The sequence below is a fragment of the Lagenorhynchus albirostris genome, chromosome 7 (assembly GCF_949774975.1).
Source record: "Lagenorhynchus albirostris chromosome 7, mLagAlb1.1, whole genome shotgun sequence".
Lineage (NCBI taxonomy): Eukaryota > Metazoa > Chordata > Mammalia > Artiodactyla > Delphinidae > Lagenorhynchus > Lagenorhynchus albirostris.
The window spans coordinates 33184415-33202771 of record NC_083101.1 but is presented as its reverse complement, the minus strand read 5'-3'; the positions used below and the strand labels follow the sequence as shown (position 1 = coordinate 33202771).

At 44.9% G+C, this 18357-nt stretch overlaps 1 protein-coding gene and 1 non-coding gene across 6 annotated transcripts in view; one reads left to right on the top strand and one right to left on the bottom strand.

The window, feature by feature from the left end:
- GALNT12 (polypeptide N-acetylgalactosaminyltransferase 12) overlaps positions 1-18357 on the top strand; it is a 53435-nt gene that overhangs the window by 16809 nt on the left and 18269 nt on the right. For all 5 annotated transcript variants that reach the window (XM_060154764.1, XM_060154762.1, XM_060154761.1 and 2 more), the window contains exons 2-3: positions 11026-11195; positions 15824-16013. In XM_060154764.1, coding sequence (XP_060010747.1) covers positions 11026-11195; positions 15824-16013 — 360 coding nt within the window. The remainder of the gene's footprint in view (positions 1-11025; positions 11196-15823; positions 16014-18357) is intronic.
- Positions 8645-8717, bottom strand: TRNAE-UUC (transfer RNA glutamic acid (anticodon UUC)). Its single transcript has one exon. It is a non-coding gene; the product is annotated as a tRNA-Glu (tRNA).

Sequence of the window (18357 nt, the reverse complement as noted above, 5' to 3'; positions counted from 1 at the left end):
GAGACACTTCGAAGTATTGGCTCTAATTCTTCAAGACTTGGTGTAGACCCTGGCCCTTCTGTGAGGCTAATAATTCACATGCCAGTAGATTAGTGCATCGCTTTTTTTCTATTAGTTACGGCACTGAATCGAGGAGGAAAAGGAGGAGGGAGGAGGATGACAAGGAATTCTTGCATGGTAGTGTAGTAAGTATAGGGTTTGCAAAACTCTTTCACAAATACCATCTCATTTGAGCCTAGTGAGGAGAGGGAACTTTCACTGTGAGATCGCAGCAGGCCAAAGTGGGGAGCCAGATAGCTGGGTTTGTGGCCTTGGGGAACTTTGAAAAATTATGTGAGGGATCTTCCCCAGAATGATTAAATAGAGTTTTGGTGGGTAGGGCCTAGGCTGAGGCGATGTGCAAGTAGTGTTGAAAGTTACTGGCTTAGAGCCTTTGGATTTCTCGCTCCGAAGATTAAGGGTGGGTGCTTTTGAGGCTGTGGGAGAATACCAGAATTAGACAAAGTGGGGATTGATAACAGGTCAAATGCAGATGAAACTCGTGGTGACATCACAGTCAGTTACAAGGTGTGTCACAAGTGATGGTGGGTAATCATGTACCAATACTTACATGAAGTTTTAGTTTTCATAGATAAGGGAAGCCTTGAGATAATCCTATATTGTTATTCTCATTTGCATTCTAACCTCTTTAGCAGGAGAGAAAGGTGGAGTGACAGCGCCCTTGGGGCTCTGCATTTCCACCGCACATGTATGGGGATGCCACGCATGTGAACATCAGCTGTTCTCTGCCACTGCCAAGGAGTTGTGAACCGCTGGTTAGAAAAGTGTGTAAATAATACACACAGGTGTTTGCATTTCCTGAACGCTTGCTCTGGTTTTAGCCGTATTAGTGCTATAGTTGCAGAGTGTGTATCCGAGTTTAAGGACTAGGACTTGGGTGCTAGGATGGCAAAGAGTCTCAAAATAGCTCTAAATAGGTAATTCAGCAAAAGAAAGTGTTTGTGTCTTGCTGGGGTTGGCAGGAGGGAGTTGGTTAAGATTTCTCTTTTTGCAGAGAGGTAGCCTGCTTGTCTGTTCTCTTAACATTACCTTTGGAGAAACATCACACATGGTGTGGAGATTAGACTGATGTTTCTTTGCTTCCCCGACAAGGTTGTAAACTGAGGCTATTTTATTAGTTTTTCCTAGACCCATCTTGTGGTTGTCAGAGTGGCGTCCTTTCTTTGAATCAGTACCTTAAGTCTACAGAACATGTTCCTTTGGTTAGAGTTTTCATGATAACTTCTCCCATCCTTTTATTTTCACTTCTTCTGTGACTTAGCTTTTAGGCATGTCTCTAATTAGCATGTTGCTGGATTTTGTGTTATCATTAAAAAAAAAATCCTGACTCACAGTCTTTGACTTTAACTAGATAGTTATGGCCATTTATACTTACTGTGCTTACTGATACTTTAGTGTTTGATTATGCCATCTTACTTATGCTTTCTATTTGTTATGCTTTTTCTATGTTTTTTCCCTTTTTTCCATACTGCTTTTTGAACCCATAGAACCTTCTGGTTCCATTTTTCTCTCTCTATTAATTTGGCAGTTATCTATTTCCAATCTTTAGTGGTAAATTTGAAAGTATATATTTAACTGAAAAAAGTCTAAAGTTAATCGATAACTATGGATCCTAGAATGCTTTAACATTGATCACCTTCTTTCCCAATTTGTATGTCATTTTACTCCACTATTTTAATTCTGTCTTGCTTTTTAAACCAACACATTAGACATTTTTTAAAATGCAGTATTTGTTTACATTTATCCACACGTTTACCATTTTCTCTTCCCATCATTCTTTCCTGAATGGTCATCTTTGGATCTCAGAGATCTTTCTGGGATTCTTTTCTTCTTCCTGAAAGATATCATGTATTTCTTGCTGTAGACAAGGTTATTGTTGTAAACACTCAGTTTTATTTATCTGAAAATGTTTTTATTTTGCTCTTGTTCTCAAAAAATAGTTTGGTTGGGTATATAATTCCAGGTTGATAGTTTGGCATTTGAAGATAGTATTCTACTGTCCCCTGGCTTGCTCTTTGCTGTGAGATGTCTATACTATGTTAAATTTGTCTGTCATTCTTGTTTCTTTGTCATTCATTTGAGGTCCTCTTTTATTTATTTAAGCATAGTCAGCATACTTATTTTATGCTCTGTCTGATACCTCTGATATCCAGGTTCATAGATTTCCTTGTTGTTCCTGTACTCCGAGGACTTCTTTTACTTTTTTGTAAGCTGATCCATGCATTTAAAAGATTTTTTTTAAGTATTTTATCAAGAATTTTTTGGGTGTCCTTTACCAAGAGATGTTCCCAGATATTTTAAATCTTTCATACTGCCTTGAGTGGAAGTCCTATATTCACTTTAAAAAAAGACTTATTTTCTCTCTTAGTTAGGGTTCTTTGGTTGAAAGTGACTGGAAACTCAATGCAAACTGACTTAAATATAAAAGAAAATATATTGACTTCTATGACAGTAAAGTCTGAGATTAGAACTGGGTTCAGATTATTCTGGGCCCTGAATACAGGGACTCAACTGATTTCATCAGGAAAATGTTGATTGGTCAGGCCAGGGGCATGTGACCTTCCCAGAGGGGTGTGTATATGTGCATATGTATACACAAGTGTGTGCACACACATTGTATGTATGCGTGTGTGTGTGTGTGTGTGTGTGTGTGTGTGTGTGTGTGTGTCCAGCCCTGCACAAACCATACAGCTTGAGAGTGCAGGAGGCATGGTTCCTGAAAGAGCAAAGTGCAGTAAGATGAAGAAAGAAGAAAGCATTCTGGGCCAATAAAACACACCTATGTATATTATGACCTCCCTGGCCTGTTCTCCAAAGGATATGAATTTTCATTTTTTTAAAGATGTTTATGTGATAACCTAAATATAATATAAAAGAAGACCTGGAAGTATTTGCCGCACCCATTCATTCATATCCATAAAATACATAGACATATATTGTACTGGTGGAGGTTATGGTAGTCCGCACCCAGTAGGGTTGTTTTGAAGGCTAAAGGGAATAATGCATGTAGAATGCTTAGCACGCTGCCTATCATGTAGTAGGCACTCAATAAATGTTACTATTATTACTAGGTATTACTAGGTATTTTCTGCAAAGCATGCAGAAAATACAGAGAAAAACACAGTTCAGCCCCTGCCCTTACAAAGCACATGGATTATACCAGAAAGTTAAGGAAAGGATGGCTTACTATGATTTAGCAGTGAATTTGGTTCTGAGCTCTCTTTTATCTCCTATGCAGAAGTGGAACCCTGAGTGATGCATAGCTGCCCTTGCCTAATGGAAGGATGCACAGCTTTTTATCACCCAGGAAAAGGGGAAAGTGTTTTTCCTGGATGCAAATTTAGAGATATTCAGGAAGGATATATTGAACTTCATGAAGGAGAATGCTTTTAAAGGATGTTTTATCTTCTTTTTTTTTCAGTTGAAGTATAGTTGATTTACAATGCTGTGTTACTTTCTAGTGTACATCAAAGTGATTTAGTTATATATATATATGTATGCTTTTCCATTTTGGTTTATTACAGGATATTGAATATAGTTCCCTGTGCTATACAGTAGGGCTTTGTTGTTTATCTGTTTTATTTATAGTAGTTTATATCTGCTAATCCCAAACTCCTAATGTATCCTTCCCTCACCCTTTTTTCCCTTTGGTAACCATAAGTTTTTTATCTATGTCTGTGAGTCTGTTTCTGTTTTGTAAGTAAGTTTACTAGTGTCATATTTTAGATTCCACATATAAATGATATTATGTGGTATTTGTCTTTCTCTTTCTAACTCACTTCACTTGGTATGGTAATCTCTAGGTCCACCCATGTTGCTGCAAATGGCATTATCTTACGCTTTTTTATGTCGCTATAGTATTCCATTATATATGTGTGTGTGTGTGTGTGTGTGTGTGTGTGTGTGTATACACCACATCTTCTGTATCCATTCATCTGTCGATGGACATTTAGGTTGCTTCCATGTCTTGGCTATTGTAAAGCGATATATTAAAGAACAAAGGAGAAAATATACTACGCCAACAACAAAAAAAGGAGAGGGCAGAATGTTAAATATTACTCAGTAAAGACATTTGCTATGGCAAGCTAAAGAAATGTGATTCAGCATTTTAAAAATCTTTCTTGTGATTATAAAAATGATGCATGTTCATTATAGAACTATTTTTTTTAAATAAATTTATTTATTTTTGGCTGAGTTGGGTCTTTGTTGCTGCACGTGGGCTTTCTCTAGTTGTGGCGAGCAGGGCTACTCTTCGTTGTGGTGTATGGGCTTCCCATTGCAGTGGCTTTTCTTGTTGCAGAGCATGGCTCTAGGCGCATGGGCTTCAGTAGTTGTGGTTCGCGGGCTCTAGAGCACAGGCTCAGTAGCTGTGGCGCACGGGCTTAGTTGCTCCGTGGCATGTGGGATCTTCCCGGACCAGGGATCGAACCCGTGTCCCCTGCATTGGCAGGCGGATTCTTAACCACCAGGGGAGCCCTATAGAACAATTTTAGAATGCAGAAAAATATAAAGAATTAAATAAGAATCAGTGATAATCCCACTGCTCAGAGATCACCATTGTTAACATTCTTGGCATATTTCTTTCTATTGTTTACTGTTTATGTGTGAGTGCATGCACACACTTTGTTGTTCGAAGAACTGACATGATGCTGTTTATAGATCTGTATCCTGCTTTTCTGATTAAACGTCAGAGAGTGGTCATCCTTTTTTTATTGCTAAATATTCTCTGAAAACATGGCTTTGGATGGCCATATAGCATTTCTTCATGCAATCATGAATGTTTATCCTCCGACATTTAAATTGTTTACAGAATTTCACTATTATAAATAATGTTACAAAGAAAAATTTTTACGACAAGCCTCCTTCAGGGTATCTCTGATTATTCACTTGGGTGAGAAATTCTTAGGTGTATTGATATGAGATGAATGAGAAGAGGAACGTTTTAAAACTCTGAGTGTAGGGAATTCCGTGGGGGGCCAGTGGTTAGGACTCCAAGCTGTCACTGCTGAGGGCCCTGGTTGGGGAACTAAGATCCCATATGCAGCGCAGCGTGGCCAAAAATAAAAAATGTTTAATAATAATAAAAAAAGAAAGCTCTGAGTGTATATTGCTAAATTGTTATCTTGTAATCTTAGAGCACACAAATAGCCCCCCTGGACATTTGAGAACAGTGCCCTTGAACTTCTGGATTTTGCACAGCAGTGAAAACACATAAACAAAAACACTGAGGAGGGGCTGACATACAGTCCCAACTCTATTTGGTCAAACAGAGCTTGTCTTGTTCTCCTATTTACTCCCATCTTGAGAAGAAATAAATTTTAATCCAAAACAATAAGGATGTGATTTCAAACTAAAGGACAGTTCGTTTAAATTGAATAAATTTCATGTTTGAAAACCTCATTGTCCTTATTTCTACTCATTTCTCTTTGGACTGGTGCATATGTGAAACTAAATTTTAGCTTTACCTTGTTTTTAAAGATAAAAAAATCTTAATTTTAGTTTCACAAAAACATTTTTTTTTCATGTAGTATAAGCAGTTCTTTCTGATGCTTCTAGTGGGCTGTGGTGGCTTTTCTATGCACCCTGTCTAGTACTCAGAGAATATTAAATCCAGGCATAATTATTAATATTCTTATACATATATGTGTGTGTTTTCTTTTTGCTCTAACATATATTTGGAGGAAGGCAACTGTTTTTTGTTTTCATCAACATTTTTTTAATTAAAAAAATTTTTGTCTCTGACTTTTTATTCTTTTAATTTTATTTTGTTCTATTTTATTTTTAAAATTTAAAAAATTTTCAGATTTTTATACAAATTTTAAAGGTTACTTTACATTTAGATTGATTACAAAATGTTAGCTATATTTCCCATATTGTACAATACATCCTTGAGCCTATCTTACGTCCAATAATTTGCACCCCCCCACCACTGATAACCACTGGTTTGTTCTCTGTATCTGTGAGTCTGCTTCTTTTTTGTTATATTCACTAGTTTGTTGTATTTTTTTAGACTCCACATATAAGTGATGTCATATAGTATTTGTCTTTCTCTGTCCGACTTATTTTATTTCACTTAGCATAATGCCCTCCAAGTCCATCCACATTGCTGCAAATAGCAAAATTTTGTTCTTTTTTATGGCTGAGTAGTATTCCATTGTATATATCTGCCACATCTTTTTTTTTTTTTTTTTTTTTTTTGCGGCACGCGGGCCTCTCACTGTTGTGGCCTCTCCCGTTGCAGAGCACAGCCTCTGGACACGCAGGCTCAGCGGCCATGGCTCACGGGCCCAGCCGCTCCGTGGCATGTGGGATCTTCCCGGTCCGGGGCACGAATCCGTGTCCCCTGCATCGGCAGGCAGACTCTCAACCACTGCACCACCGGGGAAGCCCTCTGCCACATCTTCTTATCCATTCGTCTGTTGATGGACACTTAGGTTGCTTCCATATCTTGGCAATTGTAAATAATGGTGTTGTGAATATTTGGGATGCATGTATCTTCAAATTAGTGTTTTTGGTTTTTTTCAGACATATACCCAGGAGTGGAATTCCTGGGTCATACGGTAGTTCTATTTTTAGTTTTTCAAGGAATGTCCGTACTGTTTTCCACAGTCTGCACCAACTTACATTCCCACCAGCAGTGTACAAGTGTTCTTTTTCCTCCACATCCTCAGAGGGCAGCTGTTTTGGTAGAAGTGGGAATGAGTGAGAAAGGAGAGGGCCTTGGACAGGGCCACTAAGATTGAGATACGTGTAGGTCAGAATTGGCTTGGTGTTTGGGTACACCCTTTGCAACATTAAAAATTTTCTTTTCTTCTTTTTGTATTAAACTTTTAATTTTGAAAAATTCAAACCTAGAGAAAATTTGCTAGAATAGCCAAAATCCTCTATATCCTTCACCTAGACCCACTCATTATTTTGCCACATTTACTTAATTTTTCTCTTTCTATATGTATCCTATAATATTATACACATTTGAGAATAAGTTACAGAGATGATAATCTTTTATCCTTTGTTACTTCTGTGTGTATTTTCTGAAAACAAGGACATTCTCTCAAGATACCATGAAGGTAGTTATCAAATTCAAGAAATTTATACAATATCAGATGTTTCCAACTGTCCCAACTTTTAGAGCAACTTTTTTCTTCCTTACCCGGTATCTAATTGAGAATCAAGTAGGACATTTAGTTGTCCTGCCTCTTTAGTCTCCTTTAGTCTGAAATGGTTCCTCAGACTCTCATTGTCTTTTAGGACAGTCACGTTTTGTAAAAGAGTACAGGCCTGTTGGTTTATAAAATGTCAATTCAGGCCTGTCTGATAGTTTCCTTGCGATTTATTTCAGCGCATGTGTGACCATAAAACTTAATGACTTAAAACAGCAATAAACGTTTATTATTTCGCATAATTTCTGTGGGTCAAGGATTTGTGAGTGCGTTATCTGAGTGGTCTGGCTTGGGAGTCTCTCATGAGATTGTAGTCAAAATGCTACCTGGGTTTTTTGTCATCTCAGGGTTTGATTGGGGCTGTTGAGGCTGGAGGATCTGCTTTTAGGATGGCCCATCATATGCTGGAAAGTCTGTCTGGGCTGTCCTGGCTGTCAGAAGCCTCAGTTCCTCTCCACATAGATCTCTTCATGGGACACTTGAGTGTCCTCACTACATAGTGGCTGGCTTTCCCCGGATTGGATGGTCCATGGGAGGGAACAAAGAGGAACCTTCGGTGTCTTACGACCTGGTCTTAGAAGCCACATACTGTTACTCCTGCTGCATTCTGTTCATGTGTGGTGGTTTTAAAATATACCTACAAATTCTTTGATAGTCTTCCCTTTAAAAGAAGGAGCCTAATTCTCCTCTCCTTGAGTATGGGCTGGACTCCCCTCTGTGGAGCACAGTGCTAAGTAACCACTTCCGTGATTCAGAAGACCAGCGTGTCCAAGAATTCAGGTCCCACTGGCTAAGGCTGGTGGGAATGCCTTATCGCTTCAGGGCACCAGCGTGGTCATGCCTCCAGCCTACAGATGAAGCAGGCATGAGAATGTAAAGGGGGCTGAGAAGAGCCAGCCCCTCTCAGAGACTCTCAGATAAGCCTATTCATGTGGCAAGGCCACCCCAGTGATGGCAGAGCCTGGGCTGCTGCCTGGGTAGCCTCAGAGCCCTCTACAGAAACTGTGCTGGCGCTTAGGAAAAGGGACCTGGAGCTACTTAGAAGACCCTGAGAGGGATGAGAGGAGAAATTTCCTGTTTCTTGGTAGGAGGGAGGGCTGGTTGAGGAGAGGGGATGTAGGGATCTTTGTTTAGATTCTGATGGCCCACCTGAGCCTCCCGCAGGGTCAAAGGCACGAGCCAGAACCCTGTGACAAGATCGCACAGGGACACAAGGAGTTCAGCCAAGTACATACACACTTGCAGGCACTCTGAGAACTGTCCAGGCTACCCCGCCTCTCAGCCTTGTCTTTAAAATAGGAACAGTGAATGCTAACATAGGAAGAGGTTTTGAGAGTGAAATAAAGTGCTACATTTCATCAATTCTAAGGCATTTTTTTCTTTCTTTTTTTTTTGGCCACGTGGTGCAGCTTGTGGGATCTTAGTTCCCTGACCAGAGATTGAACCTGGGCCCTCGGCAGTGAAAGTGCAGAGTCCTAACCACTGGACCACCAGGGAATTCCCTCTAAGGCAGGGGTCCCCAAACCCCGGGCCTGTTAGGAACCGGGCCGCACAGCAGGAGGTGAGCGGCAGGGGAGCGAGCGGTGCTTCATCTGCTGCTCCCCATTGCTTGCATTACCGCCTGAACCATCTCCACCCCCCACCCCCCATCCGTGGAAGAATTGTCTTCCACGAAACCGGTCCCTGGTGCCAAAAAGGTTGGGTACCGCTGCTCTAAGCCACTTTAAAAAAAATATTTAAACATTTCTGAAATTAGGATGTCTCTTAAAATCAGAGCATTCTGCAGTTATGATTGGTAGCATTTGTCTTTCTTATTGGTTCATAAGAGAATGGTGTGTCTTCCAACCATTGGAAGACACACCATTAATTTTGATGAAAGCTTATAGACTGGAGATGTGATAGCACTAAGGAATTGCTAACTTTTAAAGTGTTACAATGATATTGTGTTCATTATGAAAAGAATCTTTATCCCTTAGATATATATATTGAAATATTTATGGATGCTGTGGTATGCTGGGTTTTGCTTAAAATTAGTCTGGGATGGGGGTAGTGGGTGAAGACAAAGATGAATCAAGACCATGTGTTAAGGACTACTGAAGTTAGGTGAAAGGGTCACAGGACTTTCTTATACTGTTCTCTCTACTTTTTGCATGTTTGAAAATTTTCGTAATAAAATAAAAGGAGAAAAAAAGAAATAAGTTGTGTACACAAAAGGCTTTTCCTCTGCTTTTTGTGGGACTGGGTCCCTCATTATTCAGGCCTCATCCTAAATGTCACCTCCTGGAGGGGCCCTCCCTGATTACCTGTTCTGTGGTTGCCTCCATTCCCCCTTCCTACTCCCCTCTGTAGTTGCTCTCTCTTTCATCCCCCTCCTTTTCTTCATAGCACCCTAACTTTCTGAAATTATTGATATGTTTACTTATTTGATTATTGTCCGCCTGATTGTAAGCTCTGGGAAGCAGGGGCTTTGCCTATGTGCCTGGCACATAGTAGGCGATGAGGAAATGATCGGTGACTGACTGATACAGGTCCCACTGCTACAGTGCCTGGCACGGGGTAGATAGTCAATAGATGTTGGTTTCACCCCTCACCCTGCTTGGTTCTCCATCTCTTTGATCTTGCACTTAGCTTATCTGTAAGACCTTCCCTTTCTGCCCCCGGAGGCTGGCCAGGCCTCAACATTTATCTTCTTCTCGAATTTCCACCCCATCCCTTGGTCTGGCCTTTAGCCAGGCCAGCCTTCAAACCCTGGTCCTTCTGGTGTCCCTTGTGGGTTTCTGTTCCTCCCCTATCTTGCTGTCAGCCATGTCCTGATTTCCAGGCACTGCCTACTCCCTGGGATGACACTGGGAGTTTGTCATCCATTACTCTGAGGAGAGAATTCTGTGTCAACCTGGAACCTTCTGTGCAAAGTAACAGAAAACCCTACCAAAGAAAGAGGGAGCTAAATGGTTCTTATCACTGCCAGCCAAGGCCTAACCCCAGAGAGATGGGTGGGCTCAGCGCCCTCCTCACCACGAGACTGCCTCAGAATGGAACGGGAGGGTGGGTGGTGGCAGTGGTATGGGGGCTAGGGGGTAGTCAGTGTTCTCTACAGAGCCCTTCCTGGAATGTTCACACATCCTAGCCATGGTTCCAGTTTATGCATTCAGTGCATCACCTTTGAAAGCGTAGCCCCTGCTGGGATGCAGAGTAGGAAAGGTGCTGGGAGAAGGTAGGGGGAGACTCAAGTGGTGGTGAGTTCTGGAGCACGGAGAGTGACACCTGCTGAAACAGAGACGTGGGCAAGGTGCTGTAGGAGCAAGGAGGGGCGAGCACCTGCCCCACACAGGTGTCCCCAGACTTTTCCAGAGAAGGCGGGGTGAGTTGTTCTTGAAAGAGGACAGAGAGTGTGCCAAGCAGGAAAGGGAGGAAAGGGCGCAGTCTGAGCAAAGGCCTCAGTGGGATTGGAAAGGCGTGGACAGATGGGAGAGCTGTTGGGCAGGGAAAAGTGACAGTCCCCCTCCCTTCTGATTCTGCTGAGTTTGCATGTTGCACAAATCTGAAAATTGCTTTAAAGCTTAAAAACAGCATCTGCAGTTCAAGCTCGTTAAGTATTTAAAACCTTTTTAAAGAATCTGCTGGGTCTCCTAATGGAACACGGGGGACTCTGGAACATCCCAGCAGCTATTTGCCATTCCCCAGGGGGAGGCCCCAGGACCGTGACCTACGTCCCTTTCATCACTCCATCCCCAGCACCAGCCTGGGCCTGGTACATACAGTCAACAGTGGGGTCTTGATTCCTGAAGTTGTGTTGTGTTCGCAGGTGCAAAGAGAAGAAATACAATTATGATCAATTGCCCACGACATCTGTCATCATAACATTTTATAATGAAGCCTGGTCAACTCTCCTTCGGACAGTTTACAGTGTCCTCGAGACATCCCCAGACACCCTGCTAGAAGAAGTTATCCTTGTAGATGACTACAGCGATCGAGGTGAGCCCCTGACGTGGGCTCTTGGAAGAGCCTGCCCTTCTGTGGCTGTGCCTGGGAAGCGAGAGTGTGACGTGGGACGTATAGAACAGGCCTGGAAGGACAGGCTTCCTGCACCCCTGTGTGGCTGGCCACTCCCCTCAGGGAGTTCAGAGCCAGGTGGGGAAGGCAGACGTGATGGCAGAGGGCTCTACCACACGGTGCTACGGGACTCACCCCACCTGGGTGCTCAGGAGGGGATGGTTGACCTTAATCTTGAAGGCTGGGTTTGCAGACAGCAAAGGTGGAGGGAGGCGTTTCAAGTGGAGGGCACAGAATATGGAAAGGCTTAGAGGTGCAGTGCTGTGTGGACTGTGTAGGATCTGCAAGTAGTTCAGGAAGGATGGAGGGCCGGCTGCTGCAGTGAGTAGCAAGAGATGAACGGGGGTGGGTGGGGGGAGAGGGCTCAGGCCTTCGACCCGAGGCTGAGGAGTTGGGGCTTTGTCCTGAGGGCAGGGAGAGCCAAGGCAGAATTTCAAGCAGGAGACCAGTTTTGCTCTTTGGGGAATCCCTCTAGGCTGGAGTGTGGAGAATGGGGTACTAGGGAGCTCTGCAGGGAGGCCAGGGGGCTGTGGAGGTGGCCCAGGTGGGAGATGGAGGCTTGGAGTCGGGTGGGAGGGGAGGGCAGGGCAAGGGCAGGCGGGTGGAAGGAGGGGTACCCGGGAGGTGGTGGCATCCACAGGCCTAGAAACTGGCTGAGGTGTGAGGCGGACCTTCGGGCTTCCGGCTTGGGTCTCCGGGTGAAGGGTGATGCGGTCCCAGAGTTAGAAAAGCCATTTAGGGCAGGAGGGGCAGGTCTGGCAGGGGAAGGGGGGCATTTGGCCTTGAACATGTTGAGTTTGGGATGAGATCAAAAAGGGGCAGCCTAGACAGAAGAACTGAAGCCAGGGAGAGGCATTCCATTGAAAGGGTGGTTGTTGTCCCTACAGACCTAACCAGTGACCTGGGATCCAGCAATTCACTGCAGTCCAAGGCTGGCCCTTTATGATTCAGTGAACGTTTTCTGAATGTGTGCTAAGGCGCTGGGGATTCCGTGGGAAACAAGACAAATCCCTGCTCTCATAAAAGTCACATTCTAGAGAGGTGGGTGGAGATGGTCAATAAACATATAAAGAACATAACATAATATATGCATCACATAGTACAACACAGTATAACATAGCATACCATAATGGAACGTGATACTATACTACAGCACGAGTAGGAAGTGCTCTGAAAGAATACTGGGAACAGGAGAGCGAGTGGGGCTTGGGCACCAGGCCTACTCTAGCGGGTGGAGGTCAGGGAGGCCTCTTTGAGGAGGTAGCCTTTAAGCCAGAAGCTAGAGAGGCAGCGCAGTGAAGGTCTGGGGAGAGGGGCCGGGCTGGAAGCAGCAGGTGCAGAAGCTGGAACAGCAGCCATTCTCCAGGTCAGACCACCGGCTGGTGGAGGGTGACCTGGGGGATGAGGTTGCAGGGTGGGTGGGGCCAGATCAGGTGGGGCCTCGGAGGCCAATCTAAGGGGTTTAGCTTAAATAGGAGCCTGTTGGGAGCCGCCTGAGGGCTATCGGGAGAGCTGGAACGTCGCTAGGTCTTGGGGACTCAACTGTGCTGCCCTGTGGAGCAAGGCTGACGTTGGGGGTGGACACGGATGGAAGGGGGAGGGGCGTAGGGACTGCCATGGCCTTGCCTGGCTGGGGTTAGCCCTGTCCATGGAGTGGTAGTCAGCCAGCACATCTTTGCCCACTAGCTGACGTGAGGGCAGCTAAGCTGAAGTGAGGGGAAATGTCATGGCCCTGCAAGAGGGAGAGCTGTGGACTTGGTTGCTAGAGCCCGTTTCAAACCAAATCACCACCCCGGACCACCCATCGGGGTAGAGCCACTGCTTATTGGGCATCTGCTGCTTCAGGCTCTGAGGCTGGTCTGTCTGACTTCAGAGCCTGGTGTATAGGTCCTAATTGGTGGGTGTGCCGGGCTGTTCTCACAGAGACTCAAAATAACAGTGATTTACATGAGATAAAAATTGATTTCTCGCTCACATCACAAATCTGGGGTAATAGTCTAGGGCAGGTGTGGCCCCTCCGCGCTATTAGGGCCCAGCTCCTCCTGCCCTAAGCCTCCTTCTTCTCGAGGATGGTGCACTGCCTCTGTCTGCATAGCCCAGGCTGGGTCTTCACCTCCTGTTCACTCCCGTCAGCAGGAGGGTTTCAAGGGGACTGGGAGCTACACCTGGAAGTTGCCCTCAGTCCCACTGAGTAGAACAGTGTCACCTGGCCACACCTACCTGTGAGGGAGGCTAGGAACATCGTCTCTATGGAGGGTGTCCATGTGCTCAGCTGAAAAGCATGGGGAGAGTGAGTCTTAGGGGACAGCTGGCATTCCCCATGGCGGCAGGCAAGCCAGACTGGGGGTTGAGGCCTAGTGTAGCCTACAAGGTGCTGAATTCTGTGGTCAGGGGTCTTAGGCGAGCTTTACCATAACCCGTCATGGCACCTTGGGCAAGTCACTTGTCTTCTGAGCCTTAGTTTCTAATCTATAAATGGGTTTATCTACACTAATACCAGAGACTTGTGGTGAGGAATAAATGAGATCATGTGTAGGACAGAACCTCACATAGCAGCCAGCTTATAGTAGGCATGCATCTCCATTTCCTTTCCTCTCAGGGTTGTTTTAAATATGTCTGTGTAGACACTGGTTCTGGGTCACACCGCATAGCCTAGAATCCCAGCTCCAGCACTTTGCAGCCGTATAGCCTTGAGCAAGGAGCTTAACCAGTTTCAACCTTGCCTTCCAGCCCTGTAAAATGGCATAATAGTAGTTCTTACCTTTCAGGGTCATTGTTGAGGATTAAATGAGATGAAGGTGGTAGCTTGCTACATCAGGGCCTGGCCCATTGCTGGCACTTGTTCAGCGATAACTTCAGCTTTTATGAACTATTTAAAAAACGGCAGAGTGCCAAAAACGTTTCAGAAGTGTATTCATTCAGAAGCAAATATCAGATTATTTTCTCTTTATGGGATCAAGCAGCTGCTCAGCAGACAGGAATACAGCCCAGTACAGCTCAGTGCTCCCATAAATGTAAGGCCAAGACTGTGGGGGGACAGGACTTCCCCTCCCCATCGTGGTAATTTGTAAAGTCAGCAGGATGCCCCTCTCAGCGTGTATTGGAGGTAAGAAGTCCTGCCCTGCCCCCTCCTCCCACCCTTCCTGCAGGGTCAGTCTGAGCTGATGAGGGATGTCAGCGCCTTCCAGGATTGGGGAAGACAGTTCAGGCAGACAGAAAATTGATGCAGACCAAACCCATCCTGAGTGCTGGGTGGCTGCACCACAGTTTTCCTGTGTGTTCCCTGGGCACTGCCACTAATTAGCTTTGCTTGGGAAGTCACCTCCCTTATTCCTGCCATTAGCTTATATGCAGTTATATTTAGGGTTGAAAAAAAATCAACCAATGAATGTTTTTTGTTTCTTGTTTGAGTATCAAGAGTACTTAGGGAAACATTTCACAGACAACAAAGCAACTGAGAACATTATACAAAGTTTTCCCGTCACTGATGATTGAGGGGGACTTTGAGATGAAGCCCATGTTGATGTGGGGAGATTCTCTCATTTTTATTTTACCTGACTGGTTCTCACCTGCCTCCACCTACCCATCGAGGGGCATGAATCGGGACCTCTAGTCCCAGAGCCTGTGTGTGGAGTTGGGAGTCCTGGGGCCAGTTCTAGCTGTGGGCACATCCTTTCAACTCTTAAGGACTCATTTCCTCTCTTACAAAATGGGATAAGCATGTCCTCCTGACAAGTTTTGGATTTGTTTAACAAGGATGGGCAGCTGTGGAAGAAAGCTCTGGAGGCAGCGTTAAGCCTGCAGACTCGAGCCAGAGTCCCTGGGTTCACATCATGACTCCTCAGCTCGCTTGTCTGGGACCTCGGCACGTCACTTAGCCTCTCTGCCATCAATGTTCTCGTTCATAAAATGGGGACAGTAGTAGTACTTACCTCATAGGGTTGTTATGAGACTCATGTGAGTTCTATGAATCACTTGGACTGTAATTAGCACAGCAGGCTTTCTCATGTTGGCTGCCATTGTTACTATTATTACTGTGTCAACTGAAACGTACTTCTGAGAAAATTTGTGTTAATGTAATTGTATTATAAATAAAATTTATGTTAATATAATTCCATATAAATTAAAATTTTATGATGTGTTGCATAATTAACATAAATGAACAAAGTTTATATTAACACAATTTTTTGGAAAAATCGTGGTTGGATGGTTCTTGTGCTTTTTATTTAAATGTTTACAAGTCAAGGTAATTTTGGGAGGTAATAGCTTTATTGAGATACATCCACATGACACATTCACTCATTTCAGGAGTACAGTTCAATGTGTGTGTGTTTTGAACGGGAGCATTTGGTGGTTCTGGAATCCTCCACCTCAGCCTCCCTGGCCTTCAGGGGCTTCCAGCCTTGGTTCTGGGTGCGGTGAGCACGTCCATGGTGCAGAGCAAAGGAGGCTCGTGTCTACTTAGTCTTCTTTTGGGGACAGGGAGGCCCTTCAAGGACGCGGCTGGGGATGTGTGGCGGTGACCCTCGGTGTCCCGCTTGCCTCCCCAGAGCACCTGAAGGAACGCCTGGCCTCCGAGCTGGCCAGGCTGCCCAAGGTCCGCCTGATCCGCGCCAACAAGAGGGAGGGCCTGGTGCGGGCACGGCTGCTGGGGGCTTCCGCGGCCAAGGGCGACGTGCTGACCTTCCTGGACTGCCACTGCGAGTGCCACGAAGGGTGGCTGGAGCCGCTGCTGCAGAGGTGCGTGGACCGTCGGTGGGGGGCGGGGGGGAGGCGGGGGCCCTGACCAAACTGGCATGAGAGGCAGGGGTGCTGGGCTCAGATGCCCCTTGGGCAAAGCCTCTGTCCGTGGTAACAGCGTGGTAACAGTCCCTACCTCCTGGGGCTGTGGAGGCCGTTAAATGACTTAATACACGGACAGTGCTTAGAACATGCCAGCATGTGGGAGGTCCTAGATGAGTGTTTGCTTTTATTACTGCTTATTATACACGTTTATTGTAGAAAACTTAGTATGATCAACCAAGAAAAAAATATGATCAGTCACACAGAATTGCACTCCTGGAGGGTATACATTTTGGTGTATTTCCTTCAAGCTGGGCTGACTTATTTATTACATGCAGTACCTACAATACCTACGGCCCACCCATGAAACTTTAAGGGACCCCCCAAAAAAATTTTATGTTAATTTCTTTTAAAATCAGAATGGAAAATGAATATCATAATAATGAATATATAATAATGAATCTAGCCTCGATTGTTTGTCTTTTTACCAATATAGTCATAAAATATTGTTTTAATATATTTTTTATAGAGTCATGAAAGTATAAATATGGCTGTGTCTTCAAGGATATTTCCCCTGCTGTCCCACAGTCTCTTACACTCACCTTCTCATCTACCCCTGGGCCTACTTTTGTTCTCTTCTCTTCTCTCTTTCCCTTTCTATCCTACTGATTCAGCATCAGGAGCTGAGCTGGCAAGCCCAGAGCTCCTCCGGGTGGGAGAGGAAAGTTTGGGGGGTCTCTGTTTGGTCCCCTCCCTGTGGAGTGGTTGAAGGGCTGGAGGATCAGAGTCTGTGCATTTGGCAAACTGCTCTCCCTTGGCATCCAACGCTTGGTTGTCAGGGTCTGTTTGAAAGAGCTAGGGACCCCCTCGCCTCTGTTCCTGCATGAGACTGAGCTCTGCTCTGCCACTTCCTGCTGTCCTGGTCCTTTGCTGCCTCTTTCTCCCGCTCAGCTCTGGTGAGCTTCACCCGCAGAAAGGACTCAGGATTCCTCAGCCCAGTGATGGACTCTGAGATTACTTAGAACATAGTGACAGCTAGGTGCTCACTCTGGAACCCGGACTAGTGAGTTCATCCTTCCCCCTTCCCCCACTGTGCATACAGAGGGCTGCCTCTAGGCCTGTCTAAAGTCATGGTAGGGGCACTTTTCCCCTTCAGCTGATTCATTAATGCCATCTAGAATTCCACTTCACCCCGTCCCACCCTTTGGAAAGAGCGAGGCAGCATTCCCCATAATCACGTCCTTGCTCCATACCTGGAGACAAAGGGATTCTCCCCTGGTTACCCTTTAGAAATAACTGGGGAACCTTAAAAACTCCTGGACTATTTGGAGGGGTAGATCCTGGCCTTCTGGATGTTTCAGAAGCTCCCTGAAGACTTGAGGGTGCACCAGAGTTGAGACACTGGAGTGTAGACTGTCCCTCAGGTGGTCCCAACCAGGCACAGTAACCCCTTTCCTCCAGGGGCTTTTGGAAGTGGAAGATGTTTTTGGTTGTCACATCAACTGGGTAGTGCTCCTGGCATTTTATAAGCTGCTGTTGACATCTGGGGCAGAACCATTCTTTGCTGTGTAGGGCTGGACTGCACACTGCAGGATGTTTGGCATCCCTGGTCCCTGGCTCACAAGATGCCAGGAAACACTACCCAGTAACCACTGCTACTGGGCCTGCACGTTCTCTAACCGTGATTTAGAATTCTTTACTCCAGTGCAGGCTCCCCCCGTTTTTCCCTTTCTTGCAAAAATTAGACTACCCGTGGTTCCAACCAGCTGGACTGCAAGTCACAAGTTAATGATTTATAGGTCTCAAATTCTAGAGAACTGCCCCCAAAATGTAACCCAGAGAAATCTAGCATTCACACGTGGTTCAGTCTCAGCTCATGTTTCCTGGTGTGCTGTCAAATGCAAAGAAACACAGTCTGGAAGCCTGCTGGGATGGCTGGGCTTGTAAGAATGATTGTGGAGAGAACTGCTGAAGACTACGCACAAGCTGATGCTTGCAAAAGGAAATTATCACATTTTCCACTACGTGTAACATTTAATAATAAAAAAGGTTAAAAGAAAAATATAGCAGTAGTTCCAGGTTCTCTGCCAGCCTCTTACAAACATTCCCGTAGGGAGTCCACATTAACCTATGAGTAGGTATATTTTTCCAGTGTAACCCATGAGGCAACAGGCTCTAAGCAGTTAAGTGACAATGCTAATGTTACACAGTAAATAAGAGGCAGGATTAAAATTTATTTTCTAACTGCAAAGCAGACCCTTTGGTCTGGGCGCATCTCTGTTCACAGGGAGATAATTATTTC